The sequence below is a fragment of the Strix uralensis genome, chromosome 4, assembly GCF_047716275.1.
Source record: "Strix uralensis isolate ZFMK-TIS-50842 chromosome 4, bStrUra1, whole genome shotgun sequence".
NCBI classification, from domain to species: Eukaryota; Metazoa; Chordata; class Aves; order Strigiformes; family Strigidae; genus Strix; species Strix uralensis.
The window spans coordinates 108793383-108809738 of record NC_133975.1 but is presented as its reverse complement, the minus strand read 5'-3'; the positions used below and the strand labels follow the sequence as shown (position 1 = coordinate 108809738).

At 52.7% G+C, this 16356-nt stretch overlaps 1 protein-coding gene across 8 annotated transcripts in view; it reads right to left on the bottom strand.

Moving 5' to 3' along the window:
- Positions 1-12759: 12759 nt before the first annotated feature.
- The window catches only part of ADCK1 (aarF domain containing kinase 1), an 81864-nt gene continuing 78267 nt past the window's right edge, over positions 12760-16356 (bottom strand). For all 8 annotated transcript variants that reach the window (XM_074868512.1, XM_074868517.1, XM_074868518.1 and 5 more), the window contains 2 exons: positions 15198-15391; positions 12760-13766 (listed from right to left, as the gene is read on the bottom strand). In XM_074868512.1, the coding sequence (XP_074724613.1) occupies positions 13598-13766; positions 15198-15391 (363 nt within the window). In that variant the 3' untranslated portion in view covers positions 12760-13597. The remainder of the gene's footprint in view (positions 13767-15197; positions 15392-16356) is intronic.

Here is a 16356-nt window from a genome sequence, read left to right as displayed (position 1 = left end):
TGGACCCAGCAGAGTGTTATTACCTGAAGCAAATGAGAAAGTGATCTGGAGCCAAACATTGTGCCCATGCTGACCCCACATGCCGTGAGCACACAGGGTGCCTTAAGCCCTGTTCTTGCAGTGCTGCCAGAGCTACTTGCCAGAGCTGGTGCTCCTGCAGACCGGCTGATGGGCTTCAGCCTGTGGTGAGCAAAGCATCTCCTTCTCCCTGCTAACAGCCCTTCTGCACACAGAGCCCAGGCCATTCTCTCATGAAGTGTGGGATGGCACCTCATGACCCAGTGATGCCACTACAGACCTGGCTCTCCACACAGCCCTGCCAAAATGCCTCCAGCCCGGCTACTGTGTCTGTCCCAGCCACCCATCCGGGCTGAGCTGAGGTCTGAGTTATGCCATTATTAAAGACCAATCTATTGATCTTCAGAGTGATCTAAAATGCACTCAACATCCCTCTGCAATAAGGACCATCGATAAGCAACATTGACATTTTTATGATATGACCCAAACCACAGCCAGGCCTCCTTCAGGCTGCCAAGATGTCTTGGAGAGGCAAACCAAGAGTGACAGAAACATCACTGCAGAGTGGGTTTTGAAAGCAGGGGCCTGCAAGAAAAGCAAGAGGGAAATGACTCAGCATGTGGATATACCATGCAGCCTGCTCTGGGCAGCCAGGCATGGCCCTCACAGCTTCATGAAGCTGAGATGGGGCAACATCTGCCTCATGGCTAAAGCACAGACCAAAGGGAAGCTGTGTGCCCTGTGCCAGTTGGCAGTCCCTCCCTGTGCCCCATTTGCCATGCCCCTAGCACCGGCCAGCTGTGCTGCAAGGTGATAGCACATGGGCTGTCAGCGCAGCAGAAACTGGGGGAAAATCAGGCCTAGAAACAGTGGGACAAATGTGCGAGAGGCTGAATAGTGAGATGCAGGGTCCTTGCTGGGAATGGGGCTAAGCTGGCCAGGCTGATGGTGGAGTGGATGGAGATCTGGCTGATATAACAAGCCATTTAAGAAGTCCTGTTTCTTCTGCTTTTCACTATCTTTTCTTTCCTTTCTTTCCTTTATGTTTCCCTTGTTAGTCATTTTTTTAAGGGCAGACAGCTTATCTCATCAAGCTGCCCTGACAGGAGGGACTGGACTGTCTGACCCTCCACCAGTTCCCTACTGACAGGCATTTATTCAAATACTCCTCCAGTTTCAACCAACAGAGAGACATAGAGATCCCAGAGATAATGAAAGTCCTTTAGATTTAATGAAAATAGGTAGGTGGACAGAGGAGAAAAGACTCTCTGAGCGTCCCCATTGCAGGAGAGATTACAGTGTGAGCTAAAATACCAAGCACCAGAAAACCTTAATGGAAGAAACCATGCAAATACCCCGGGCCACAGGAAACACATTTAATCAGCCTCCACACTCAGAAGGGCACTTACAGCTGGACACAGAGCAGGGAGTCAGCAGGCGATGGAGGCAGGCGCAGCCAGCTGCGGCTGGATCAGCGGCAGGTCTCTGTTCCTGTGGCCTCCACGCAGAGAGAGGGCATGGCTGTCTGGGAGCAGATGCATCTGTTGCACCTGGCCTGCTATCATGTGGATTCCCTTCCTGGCATCATTGGCCAGCGCTGAACTGTGCCTTAATGTCCGGGACTGCCAAAAGTGTTTAAAAGGCCTCTCCATCTCTCACAAAGGAAAGAGCATCCTCATCCCTCTTCACACCTGTCCCAAGGAGACTGTATCCTCTATGCTAATGATGCTGGGCCAGCTTCGTATTGAAGCCACATTGTGCCACTAATCCTTCTGCATCCTCTCGTCAGAGTGAGGCCAGTGAGCCTGCTCTCTGTGCAAGTCTTCCCACACCCTCTCCACAAATAAGCTCATGCCAGGTCACAGCCTGACTCCACTGCTGACTTTGCTGGCACGTGAGTGCCCCACCAGTTTCTTCAGAAGCTGCCGAACAATATGAACCATGCTTAATGATGGATGCGACTCTTGCCTGCTCCCTGGGGATTTTCTGCACTCTGATTGGGAGATCCCATTTCCCACTCTGAAGGGAGAAGGCAGCAAAGGGAAGGGCATTATCCCTTCTATTTGCACTGAAACATTGGCAGTGCCAGCACATAAAAAATGGAAGGAGCCACATACCTTCCTCTTTTAAAAACAGAAGGGCTAGGATGCTTTCCAACCCTAGAAACGAACTTAAGGCCAAAGCTGACATTTCAGGGATCATTGCCAATTAACTTAATGAATAAAATTCTCCTCTTCAGCTGTGCTCTGTGCATGCAGGAGAGGAGCTGGATTTTCCTGCCCCAGTTCTGAATAATAAGTTTTGCTGCATTCACTCAGAGACATCTGTCTGTTTTCATGCCTGCAGTGTAAGCTGCTGTTGAAGTTGCATCTGCTAAGGAGCCTCTCTGCTCCCTATCCTGGGGGCTATTTCAGGGCAAAAATATCCATTAACTGCTTACACTGAAGCACACACTTAACAAAAGCATGAGCAAAGAACATAATGATGCATCAGCTGCGGCCGTGCCCGGAGAGATGGAGGGAGCAGTGGTCCAGAGCAGGGTGGCTGCTTGTGCCGCAGTGGCTGTGCTGCATGGGCTCCCCAGCCCCACACCTGCGCCATGGCCTGGGCGGCACAGCTCACTCCCAGAACATTGCAATGCAACTGAAATCTCCAGCGTGTGCAGTGTCCCCACGCAGCCCCCATTCCTGAGGGCAGCTGGGCTTTCAAGGCGGCTCTCCCCACCTGGCCCTGGGGGGACACGCACTGCTGCGAACACCCCAGCCCTGCTCCTTCCCTGCAGACCCAAACCCACAACACATCCATGCTCCTCCCGCCGCGGCCTGAGCAGCGCTTCCCAGCCTGACAAGGGGCTGTTTCACCAACTACAACTTAGAGATACTGAATAAAATAACAGTGAGTTCCAAAACCCACTATAAAAAGAGGAAAGGAGCAAGAAAGGGCTGGGTGCAGTGTGTGTTTCAGGGTGTATGAATGACTGGAAACAAACCCCAAATCCCTGAAAATTCAGAGAAAACTGGAACAAAAGGTGGGACAAAACCACACAAGCAAGGGGGAGGTGGTGAGGAGAGGGGCTCTTGGTATTGATGTTTGAAACAGGCTCTTTAAAATGGAAGATAATGACACTGAAAATTATTCTGAGCTTTTCAAAGGCATAAATGACCAAACTGCCTCCTGACTCCTGAATTACATTATCCAGAAAGAACTTAATAGCATGTTATTATCGCTTCTCCTCTCTGACAGGATTTCGGCACTGAAAAGACAAACAAGAAGTGCATTCATAATCACAACCGTGTTCACCTCTGCGATGCGCTGGCCACAGCTAATTTCAGGTAAGTGTCTCGGCGGCCAGCCGGGGGAGCTTGGCAGGGCTCACTTGTGCTTGGCGGCGAGGTAATTGCCTTTGTCGCTGCCTGAGGGGTACCGGCTGGATGTCCCTGGTGGGGCAGCCAGTGCCAAAAACCTGCTCTGTGGGGGAGAAAGGCATGGCCTGAGCTGGCCGGTGGCAGCTGCTGGGGACCTACCCCCATGGGGCCAGCTCTGGCAGGTCACAGTGCTCCCTGTCCCAGCAGGTACCTGCGATGGACCTGGGGCTGCACAGATGGCAGCAGGGTCCCCATGTCTGCTGCAGCCTCAGCTCCACTGGCCTGCTGGAAGCTTGTAAGAATGGGAGCAAGACAAGAAAGGGGGATGTAGGGACATGTGAGGGCTGGGGAGGGTAAGCAGACAACTTGGCCTGAGCTGTCCAGGGATAGCCCCATTTGGCACTTCTTGTGTACAGTTACTTTTCATGACTGGCAGCCCCAGAGATAGTGGTGTTGCTGATTTCCAGAGCTGGGCAGCCTGGCAAGCCCCTCTCCCTGTCCCCCTGCCCCTGCCACACCATCCCTGTGCCCCAGTTCAGAGGTCAGAAGGCAGCTCAGTCACATTGTGCTCCCAACTGACCCTTGTGCCCTGACGATGCCCTGGGACGGTCATCACCCTGGTGTAAGCTGGGGATGACCCTAGCATCACACAGCACCATTGTGCTGCCGTCTGAGGGGCACCACAACATAGCAGTTTGCTTTGGACTGTTCCCGAGGCCTTTCTTTACATTTAGCTTGTGTTTTATCAACATGTGCCACTGCAGTCCAAAACACCTCTCTCCCAGGAGGTGCCCCATCTCCTCCTGAAGCCTCCCCCAACAGCCAGAGACGGGGCTGGCTGCAGCTGTGGCAGGGCAGCACAGGAGCCCAGCCTGGAGGGAGAGAGACAGGGAAGGGAAAGAGGTGGAGAGCCATTTCGTGGGCTCTGCTCAGCTGCCACTGTCACAGCACACGTTTGCATAGGGCTGCCCAGGACACAGAGAGTGACCCAGCCCAGTGGGGTCCACAGGCAGAAGACTGTCCCTGCTACAGTGCCAGCATGACAAGGCTGAGCTAAACCCCAGGGGCAGTCTTCACGCGGCACTCTGTGGCCTGTCCGTGATTTACATCATGTTTCAGCAGCCATGCTCTAATGTCCATAGGCCCCTAAGCATGTGAAGGGGGTAACTGCCAATAATAACAGCCAGGGCTGTGCTCTGCCATCTGATTGCTACATGCGTGGTCATGACTTTTTCCCCTTGTAGCACAATATGGCAAATAAATAATCCTTCCCCACTCCCAGCAGAAGACAGGCTGCAGAAAGAGCTTACACAGTGCACCCAGAGCCACCCATGTCATTGGGGTGGGACTCCACAGCCCAGCCTTGGCAGGAGTCTCCAGCAGAGAGGCCATAGGAGCACCCGCTCCCATAGCAAAATTCAGGTGCTGTCAGGGACAAGGCACGTGGCACAGGAGCACACAAGCAGCTTTGCAGCCCCATACCCTCCCGTGGAGGCTCCTCCAGGGTCCATCTCTTGTCCAGCCACTGCTTGGCAGAGAGTGCAAATGCAGCAACCAAAGGAAACCATAGGAAGAAGACCTAGGACAGAGCTCCCAAGAGTAAGGCCATAGAGCAGTCTCCAAAATAAAGGAGTTGCATGAACCACATAACCCAGGCAGGATAACAACTGAAGAGCAAACTGCAGGGAACAGCCCTTGGCCAGCAAGGGCTGTGAGGGCAATCTTGCACAGCCTGCGCAGGTCTCCATCCTGTTCCCTGGCTTCAGTAACTCTCATTCTCTGGGCACACAATTGAACAGTCGAGTGTAATTTCCCCAGGGTGAGACTCTTCTCCTATAAAACTGACTGTTCAGCCTGCTGTGCAAAGTTAGAAGTGGTAACACACTTTTAGCTGACTTCCCACACCACATCAAGCTGTTTTCTTCTCTCTGTCTTCCTCCAGGGCTCTATCTGGCTCACACCAATGTGTTTCAGGTGCATTGATATCCCAAAGTAATTCCCCAGCCCATATCACCTCATTGCTCAGGTCTGCATACTGACTGTCACAGAACAGCTATTTCCATGCTGACCTGCTCCCGGTGGCTCCACCAACGGGCTTACCCTGCTCCAACTTATCTGATGGTCCCATCCGATGGTTGCAGAGGAGCAACCGCAGTCCCAGCACAAACTGGGTGCAGGACAGGCAGCTGCAGGACTGGCTGCCCTGTGATATATGCATCTTATATTGCCAAGTTTTCCTTTCAGCCTTATCGGCATGATGGATAGTTTAGCCATGGTGAAGTACAAGATAGTAATAACAATGGCCATGATTACTATTTTTCATATTTTCTTTAAGGGCAATATGATATTACCAGGCTTCATGCATGTCATTGTGTTTATTAGCTACCATTTAGTAATCTCTTCAATCTTTACTTTAATAAAGTTAGAGGCGCTGTTAGACTGTGAGCTGAGAGGAGAGCAGGGGCTCACGGGGCAGCCGCCCTGCAGAGACCCTCGCTTGCTCACTTACATCCACGCTGAGTCCGGAGCTGCAGGCCTGCAAACCACCAGCAGCTAATGTGCATTTTACATGCAGACACGTCCTGCTAGATCAGACCTAAGTCTTGTTCCCTTCTTTGCAGTGCGCCAGTTATAGGAAGAGTATCAAAGTAGGGAAAAGTAGCCTCAGCAAAAAAGAATCTGAATCAAATGAAAATTAAGAAAGAGTAAAATAAAATAAAATACTAGAATGCCAAAGCTCCTCCCTACTCCACGCTGCGTGTGCAGTCTGGATGAACAGTTTTTATCAGACCACCAGAAATCAAAGTACGTGAGCAAGCAGCTCTAGGGGGACAATGTGCAAAGAGCAGCCAGTGACCTGACACCATGGCTGATCTGGAGCGGCAAGTGGAGAGATTCTCTCTGGGTCACACAAGCCAACCCAGAAAGGCCGTTACCCTTTGACAAGGTTACCTGGAGCTGCAGAGGGTCAGTGTGAGGCACACAGGTAAGTGCGCAGTCACCTCCTGCCCAGGGCTCCCTCAGGCACAGCTGTGGGTGAACGCACAGCAGTGATCCCTGCAGGGGACAGAGACACAGATCACTACCCTGCCGAGAAGCTGTCACAGCTTTCCAAGTTGGCATGGAGAAGATCTCTCTGCTGGGTATAGCTTCCACTGCCCTGTGTGCTGAACACCCTCAGCCACGGAAAAGCTCAGTACCATCTCTATGAGGCCTGATTACTGTCACACAGAATAGAATTTACTCCTGGTTTAAAGCCTGTTCAAAGCCTGAGGCAGCCACAGCAGGACCCTGGAAAGGCACACACTGCCTCTTCTCAGGAAGACACCATGATGTGCAGGTTTTGCCCAAGGAGGACCTGAAGGGCAGCTGGCTGATTAAAATTGCAAGGAGAGCTACCCAGGCTGGCATTTGCTGGGACGGGCAGGCTCACAGCCCCGGCTCAGCAACTGAACCAAATGAAAACAGTCGCTAAGCTCTGGCCTGGGCTTCAGAGCAAAGATGAGCCCTGGGTGCCCTGGGCAGGGATGTTATCTCATCTGAGCACAGACATTGACACAGAGAGAGAGCTGGGAAGGGTGAAACCCAGATCCCACCTCATCCCACAGCACTGACTCACCAGTGGTGTGAGCCAGCCCCCTACCTGCCCCGTGCCACGGCTGTATGGCTTCACGGGCAGGCTGCCTGGAAGGGGCCGTGGGGCGTCTGTCTCTCTCTGCCCTCCTGCTCCAAGGGAGACTCTCGCCAACAGACCAGCTGAGCCACGCTTTGGCTGGTCAGGTCCTTGAAGGCTCCTGGGATGGAGACCCTCTCTGGGTGACATGTCCTAGCTCTGCACCACCCTCCTGGTGAAAAAGTTCATCCCTGTGCCCAGTCTAACTATCCAAGCTGCAACTTGTGGCCATCAGCCCTTGCTAAGTCATCTGGCACTACCAGAAGGAGTTTGACTCTATTGCCTCTCTAACTCCCTTTCAAAGAGTCACCGGCCATTATCAGCTCATCCCTTTACTTCTTCATTGCCAGAGGAAACAAGCCCATCTCCCTCACAGGCTATGGGCAGTAGGTCCTGGCCATGTCACATGCCCTCCACCTGATCCAACCCAGTTTTTCAACATCCCTCTTCAACTAAGAGAACCGAAAGAGGACACTGTTTCAGGTGTGGACTCAGCAGCACCAAGCAGAGGAGGAGAACAAGTAGCCTCACCAGCCACACTCCTCCTGATGTAGCCCAGGTCATGGTTTCCACTGCAAGCTCATGGTTACCTGGGGTCTCCCGTAACCCCTTCCTGCTCCTTTTCAGCAGGGCTGGTACTCCACCAGTAGATTTTCTTTTCAGCTAAAAGGTCCTAGTGATACCTTGTGGACTAAGATGTTAGGGGACATCACTATCACTTGTACGATGCTTGGAAAGGATAATTTTTCTCAGAAGGGTAATTAATTAATTACAAATGTCAATCTTTCACTGTCCAGCTCTTTTACAGTCCTGAGCAGCACTTGAGCAACTGTTGGAGGAGGGAGGATGACCCCACCCTGCAGGCACCTCAGTGGTATTGACACAGGGCCAGCCCCATGTCAGCAGGAGCCTGGTGGCCCTGGTGGCCTGGTCGAATGGGGACTCAGGCTGCCTCCCGACCGGGGCCTTGCATCCGCCACCCTGTCATCCCCAGCAGAGTGACAGCTGCTGGCTCACCAGATGGAACAACAACTAAGAAAAGCCCAGAAGTCCCACCTGGGGAGGGAGGGAAACAGTCACAGGAGACAGAGTCAAAAAAAGGCTCTGAACCACCTCACAGAGACCGCTGCACCTCAGCAGATACTGTACCACACTGCACTGGTGCGTTGGGTGGCAGGAGGAAGGGGGAGCACTTCGTTATGCCAGAGACAGCAACTCACCTGCCCCAGTGTCTGGGTGACCTGTGAAACAAAAAGCAGAGTGTGCAGTCTAGAAGCATTTAGAGATCACAAATCCATTTAGAGCCATGCTGGGTTTTGGTATTTACTCCTGAAAGGTGGGGGACACCCCACCCCACCCTTCCCTTCTCCTTTCCTTTCACCTTTCCTTTCTGCAACCCTCCACCCCTCCCATCCCCAAACCTCAAGCCCTCACTAGCAAAAATTAATTGCTGTGAACACACAGAATCACACGCATCCTCCTGCTGCTCTTCAAAGAGCTGCCTAGCCAGAGCGCCAACGTCTCTGCTAACCACCGGCTATCGCCACACTGCAGCAAAGCAGCCGAGGCCGAGTCCTCTAGCAAACAACAGGGGTAGGATGGCAATCACCCCCCCGGGCCAGCAACAGAGGACTGGCGATGGGAAGGAGCAGAAAGCCTTTGGGCCTTGCAGACTCGTTCCACACAGCACAGTGTGAGGCAGTGATCATGGAGTGGTGGCAGAAGCTTGCCCCCAGAGACATCAGCTGCCAGCACCTCACTGCCCAGGGCGGTCCCCCCGGGGAGCTTTGGAGGTCCTGGCCCCCACCACTGCTACAGCCTTGCCCAAGGTGCAAAGCTGCAGAGGTGTGTGGCCCAGGAGCCTGAAGTGGGGACAGCAGGATTCCCGGGGGGCTGCTGCGCTCCTACAGCAACCGAGACCTTCAGGTAACCCTGCAGGTGGCAGGTGGGAGATGGCTCTTTGGTGCAGAGCAGAGAGCCACCCTTCTGCTGCTTTGCTGTGGACATTAAGAGGGAGGTGATAAGCAAACTCACAAGCTCCAGTTGCTCCTTCCATACTCCCCCTGCTCCACCTTATGGCACCTCTATTCAAGTTGTCAGAGGATCAGCAGTCCCAAATAGACCTGGATTTACCCCAAGGGTTGGGAGCCTCTAAAGTATCCCTCCTACCTCCCAGCTCAGCAGCACCAGCAAACCCTCTCTCCCACTACAGGGCACGGCCTCAGCCTGCACCCTCCCCCTACCTCAGCGCTGTTTGCTCTGTGCCATTTGAAAGCCACAATACAGACTTCTCACCATCACCCAGGACAAGCACATCCCCTGGATGAGATGGGGATGGCCAGAGCTGGGAGCAGGAGCCAACCCCAACCTCTTGCTTCTAGAGAGGAGCCAAGGAGAAAGGTCTGCCCCCCCCCTTTCTAGCCATCCAATTGTCAGGGGATGAAGGGGGAAGGCACTGGCTTTCCTGAGGGCTGCACCCTCCAGACATCCCTCTCTCTGCTTCCACCTGAATGCCCGGTGTCCTGGCACAACCCACCATGTGTGACGGCTTCTTGCATGCTCCAGGACCCTGCAGTCTGCCCACACCTCTTTGGACTCAGGGTACAGGTGGGGAACAATGGTGCCGGGGGGACACGGAGATATGCAGCAGTGGTGGGGGAAGAGCTCTGCCAAGCGAGGCAGCAGAAGGTAGCCCCAGTGACCCTGGGGGAGTCATTTGTGAGGAGAATGACTTTGGCGCTGGCCAGGCTGCATGCCGGTCACGGTTCATTTGCTATGGGAAGCAGGGAGTGATTCATTTGGAAAGCTTCAACACTGCGACTGCACGAGGTTCATACGCCCCAGCGAGATGGCAGAGGGCACCATGCAGCCTTGATCTGCAAATCTATATGCCACCCACTTGTCATCATTAAAGTTCACTGGATGTGCTAGGTAAAGACTATGGTGTTTAGCCTGGACTAATGCTCTCTGGCTTTTTCTTCAGCTGGATATCAAAAAGCATGTTCACTTCATACCCTAAATTCTTGCAGTTTTGCCTGGCAATGTTATTTACCCTGACTGCCCCATTTTCCACCTCCAGCCAACCTAATGACGGTACATTTAAATGCTAGATGAAATGACTGCTGGCTCCCCAACGATTCTGAGAGCACTGAGAGCCTTTAGGATGGGAGATGCTATGAGGCTACAATGTAGTATTTCATATTAGAGGAGCTGAAAGTTGCCCATCAGTTTCGCACCTCTGGCCCCAGCTCTTACGTGCCACTTGTCAGTCCCAAGAAAGAGTCAGTGGGCTCAGGAGTCTGCTGCAAGGCCAACGTTTAGTGCCTGCACCAAACTTCTGTTTGCTCACAGCTGAAGCCGGGCAGACAGCAGCCCATGTGCCGCCTGCAAACAGAGCAGCAGAGGCTGTGCTTGCTGGTGGTGAAAACACCAATAAATGCAGGTTGGAAGGAGAGGCCAAGTGCACAGAGCTGATCCAGGTTACCCATGTTTGACAACCACAAATTGGGATGAGAAAGTGTCTTTTCAGAACCCTTTTAACACATTCACCTTTGAGAGCTTTCAGCAAAAAGACAAGGCAGGAATGTTAAAGGGTCAGACTCCGGGTGTTTGCCTGTTCTTTCCTCAGGCAAACCCTTATTGATTGACTGTGGGAAGGGTGAGAGCTGAGCACAACTGATGGAGGAGTCCCACTGCTAACACTGAAGTATGCAGCCTCCTGGCAGAGACTAATGACGATAGACAAAGCTTTTCCAAATACACCCCACACTCTGCCTGCTGCATGCTGCCAAAACCAACAGTCTGAGGGGCTCTTGGTTCCCTACCACTTTTAGAGCCAGAACCTTCCTCAGGCAGCAGGACTAACAGTCGCATGGTGGGATTTTGGAGGGGTGAAAGAACAGGCATGGCCAAGAGTGGGCTGGGGGCTTGGCAGTCAATGCAAATGCCAGCTGCAGGGAGCCTCTCCACAACACAGGATCCTCTGGAAATGAGGGATACAATCAGGATCTCACTGTGGGATGAGCTTTCACACACAGATATTAGTGAGACCCAAACAGCGCTCTGGTCAGTATATCCAGACATGGATAGGCAAAGTCATTTGCAGGAGCAGCTACAAGACGATGATGTGCAGTCAGTGACCATTGCTAGAGGGTCTCCTGGACTTTACTGGGTGCACCAGGCCAATTTCATGAGCGGAGCTCTACTCGTGAGGAGAACAAGACAGGACCACCCACACTGGCCAGCCTACAAGCTCTAAGTGCCGAAGCAAGGCACTGATTCAGCCAGACTGCTCACAGGAGCAAAGATTACTCATGTACAGGCTGCAGGACTAATACTCTAGGGCCCCTATGACTCCTTGTCGACTCAGGAGTTTTGTCACCGCAGTTACCACCCTGACACCGTCACACAACCCAGAAGTCAGGGGAATCTCTGATCTGTCATTGCACAGGTTGGGGACAAGCTCTGTGAGGACATTCAGTCTTACCGGAGTTTCTTTTTTTGCTCTTAGCAAAGGTGGGAGAGCGTACCACTTGTGCTACTGTCCCCATAGTAGGAAGGGCTCAGAGAACCAATGCCAGGATCAGGAGATTGACTGCATAGGAGACCAAAAACCCACGTTCAGTAATTCCCCATCCACAACTCTGCCCATCACACACCACTTCTGTACAGTCCTGAGCCAGCCAGCTGTGCCTACACTCTTGCACATGTACACAGTTGCTGTTGTAAGACACACATCCGCAGTCACTAACTCATCACATCCAAGCACACCTGCAGTCAGGTACGTTTTCTGGATTACATCCCTTCCCTCTCCCACAGAGCCAACAAGAGAACTGGTCCCTCAGGCACTCACACTCACACTCACTCACACTCTGCCCCTTGCTTCCCTTCTGATGCAAATGGACTCCCTGCAAGGTGGGGTCTCACACCCATGCAAGCTGGGAAACTGCATGAAAACTGGGAGTGCGTGGTCTTCTGGCTTGCTCTTGGGCACAGCCTGCTGCCTGAGTAACGACCCTCAGCTTAGCAAGCTTGATGGCAGTAGAAGGACATTCCCATCCTGTCCTTCATGTCCCCTTTCACACCAAGACAGTTTGTAAGACAGCTGAAACAATATGAGCAGTCACCTCCATCCACCCTTCCTGGCTACAGGAATCCTCACAAGCAGCAAGGACATCTCCCAGGATCCCAAATATGTCTCACATAATGGAGGCCTCCGGGTGGACCTCCTGGTAGCCATCCCACAGCTGTAGAGTCAGAGCCATCAGACCTGTCGCTTGCACCACCAAGGTTTTTATCTGAGGCAGGAGCAGTGAAACATCACAGGCAGTGATGAGATGAAATGCTCAGTGAGTGGCATGGAGATGGTGACGTCTCACAGATGTGCTGCAGCACGCTCCCACAGGCAGGGAGGAGGCGGGCTCACCGTGGATCCAGGTGGCAAGAAGTAGTGTGCCTTCCCAGCAGAATGACACCCGCTTCTCCATCATATCCCAACACACATCTGATGCAGCACCAGAGGACTCAGATGTGGAACAAACTTCTTGGGAAGAGGAAAGACCAAGAGGCCATTTCATTTGGCTTGCAAGGAGTTAACAGTGCTGCCTGGCATCACTCACTCAGTGGAGAAGTGGAAACAGGACTGAGGTTAGAGGCCCAAACGTCACCTTGAGTGCACAGGCAGGCATCCCTCCCCCAAAGGTCTTTGATACAACACATTTATTTTGCTGTGTGGCAGTACTGTACATAACACATACATTACCAGCAGTTTCAGAGCACTGAGTTGTCATTCCTCCCGCCTTCCCTGAATTTCGGAAAAAAGGCAGAACCACTGTCCCCTTCCCCCATTTCACCTGCAAGGAAACAGGCCAAGAGAAGTCCAAAAACACAGAGGCACTTGCTGACTGGACTGGAGGTGAATCTCAGAAAGTCCAACTCCCAGTCCATCACTCTCACCATTACGGTCCCCTTTCCCTGGTGCTGGGAGAGTAAGCCTTAGTGCCAGCTCTCCACAAGGTCTCACTCCTCTGAGAAACTATCTGCACACCTGAACAGAAATCAGACTAAGGAGACTGCAAAAACTTATATAAACTCTATTGGATTCTAAAGGGACTTACCACCTCTCTCTGAGGGTCTGAGAAACGTTTTGGGGCATTCTAGGCAGGGTTGGGATTCTCTTAAATTCTGTAAGATTGTTTAAGGAAGAGCCAAGGAGAGGCTTTTGCTTCCAGTGCAGTCCCACTGGAATCTGAGTGGAATTTCCCCTGATCAGATGAGGAAAAAGGTACCTTGCCCTTCCAGACACACGGAATCCTGCACCTCCTTTTCCTAAACCATGAAACAGCAGAGCTCCGGTACCGACTCCAGCTCTCAGTGCCACAGAGAAAGCTAATGCTGTAACAAGCAAGGACAGTGCAGCATATAACTTGGAACAAAACCCCAAAATAGCCCACAGAATAGACAGAAACAGTCAGAAAGGCAAATGTGCTGTGGAGAGAAGGGACAGAGGGAGCACCCAGGCCTCTCCCACCAGTTCATGTCACTATGTGGAATGGTGCATCCAGCTCAGGAGAGCAATGACCCAGTTCCCCAGCTGGGACCCCTTCAGCCACAGGAAGAGTTCATACAAGTTGATCTGCCACAGGCTCAGGGCTTCTGTGAGTGAGATCTGGGCTCTTCTATAAAGCGAATGGCTCTTGCTCCTCTGGTACCTAGAATGAGAGAAACAGCTGCATTAGATCCAGCACGATGCTGACAGGTGGGAAGGAGTCCTGTCCCATATCTTCAGTACAACTGACCCTCCCCAGGGGAGGGGAATGTTCCACATCTGAAGAATCACCAGCAGTGGGGACCCCCACCAGTAGGGATTTTCCCCAAGTGATGTTCCTGAGGAGCTGGGGCTGCCTTCCTAGCACGAATCTGGCAGAAGATACAGTCTGCTCCCTTGTGAGCCCAGTTCTCTCCCCACTGCGTGTAGCGACCTCGGGCCATGGCACCCTCTGCTTCTATGTACAGCTTCACTTCAGCTAACTGGGACAGGTCCACACTCCTACAGCCTTTCCTGGTAGCACACTTGTAAGAGTCCAGCAATCCCGACACACTGATTCCAGGAAAAGTAATTCTCCACCTTTCTTTAGAAGCAGAGGTTAACGGGGCTTCATAGGTCCCTCATCAGCCAGAGAAATAACTGTTATTTCTTCTCATGGAGGAGGAATCTGAGGCAGAAGTGCATTGACTCATAAGACTCACAGATGAAAATCAGTTGCATGACTCCTGTTCCTGGCTTTTAAACATCAGCCTGATCTTCACAGTCAGCCCTGGCCCCTCAATCAGGCTGCAGAAACTGGCAGCAGTGAACTTGCAGATCTTTGCTACCCATAAATACTTCCCAGTGGTGACGCCTGTAATGGGCAGGAAGTCCCTTCCCCTCCTCTGGAGGGGCCAAACCCTAAACCCTTACCCTAAGGCCTCCAACTCCATCCCTGTCCCCAGCCTCAGGGTGACAGACCTGTCCTCTGGAGAGGCTGATGGGTGTGAGAACAGCACAGAGGCTGAGATGTGTGACTGAGCAGGGGTAGGACCACAGCAGATGTGCTAGTGAGGGGGAGAAGTCTAGAGCTAAGAGTAAGAGGTCAAGAGGTCAAGTTAGACCTTGTCAGGGTCCTGAGCGGGGGCTCTAATAAGCCTTAACAAGCCTGACTGGCCTGGGACCTCCCCCAACCCTCTGCTCACAGGCCCAGGAGCTCCAGTTAATCTCAGGCCTGCACCTTCAGTCCCTGCCTGAGCTACACTGGAGCAGTAATGGTCCCCAGGTCATGCCCTGCTGTGAAGCCCCTTGACCTGGACATCAATCCACATACTGACCTCTTGGCTTGACCTCAGCTCTTGTCTTGTCACCATGGACCTGCCTGAAAACCACTAGACCTGATCTACAGATTGACTTTCTGGTTTGACTTTGGACCTGGACTTTTGATGGGACCTGACCACTAACTCAGGGTCTGTCCTGCTTGCCTTACTTAGCTACTGTGTGACTGGGCCTGGCTGGTCTGCTGGCCCTGGGATCCCCCCAGATCCTGGCCCCCAGGGACAGCCAGCCCCTGCTGCTCCATGTCTGGCCCCTGGTGTCAGGAGAAGAGACTCACATGGAAACGGCTCTGACACAGCAGCGAGACATGTTGAGGAAAGAGCTGGCACTGGCCCGCGTGTGCAGGGCTGACTCAATCCCCCTTAACAAGTCATTGGTCTTCAGCAGCAGCAGCATCTGGCGAGGGACATTGTTGAGAAGCTGGGTGATCTGGGGTAGGTAAGCAGCAGCGTTGGACCGGATCTCCACATCCTGCGGCCAGCCGGGTCATGTCAGGGAGAAAGAATAGAGAAGCTGAGAGTGCATGGGAAACCCAGGTCCAGATGCAGCTGAGATTTGGCAGGAGGAGATGGTGTTTTTCCACACCATGACTCTAGCCAGAAGATAAAGAACTCTTTGTCCTGCTTTCCTGCAGACACCTGGCCATCCCAAGGACTCACAGCACAGTCACAGATCACTCCTGCCATATCCCACCTGCCCCTCAGTGAGACAAGGCCCCGTCCCCTCACTGGCAGGACTAGTAGCCTCTCAGGAACACAGGGCACTGGCTGTTATGTCAGTTCTTGGCCCCAGGCAGCCCGCAGCAACCGTGTCTCAGTACTACCCTTGCAGCCTTCTGACTGAGTCTCACCTCATCAGCCCCAAAGCTGGGAGAGATGCAGATAGCAGAGGACTGCTCAGGAAGGTTGAGGCATGCTGCAAGGACAACCAGGTCGCTCCTTGCCTTGCTGTCCCATGCAACTGATGGCTTTATGCTATACTGATGAAGCTGTTTTCAAGACCTAGTTTAGCCCTCTGTCCTCAACACAACTCAGCAAAGGTAAGAAGGCATTATGCAGTTAAGTGTCATGCTAACCCAGAAGATCAAAAACTGCCACCTGTCAGGTTAAGGGTCTATCTAGACCCCATATCCTGTCTGGCAGCAGCCAGTAGCAGACGCTTAAGGAAGGAGTGTAAGACCAAGGCAGACGCAGGGTGATCCTTCATGTTCCTTGGTTTCCCAGCTTCCAACAAATACACTGTCACGGTAAGATCCCACTGATGACTACAGCCTGAGCTACTTAGGATGGGCTCCCCTCCAAACGTTAGCCACCATAGCATGCAAGACAGCCAGCCCCCACTCTTCTGTCTCTTTTTAGATCTGAGAGTTCCCCCACCATCCCAGTAAATATAGCACTGCATGGTGTGGAGTTGATTCCATACACATACTGTGTCCC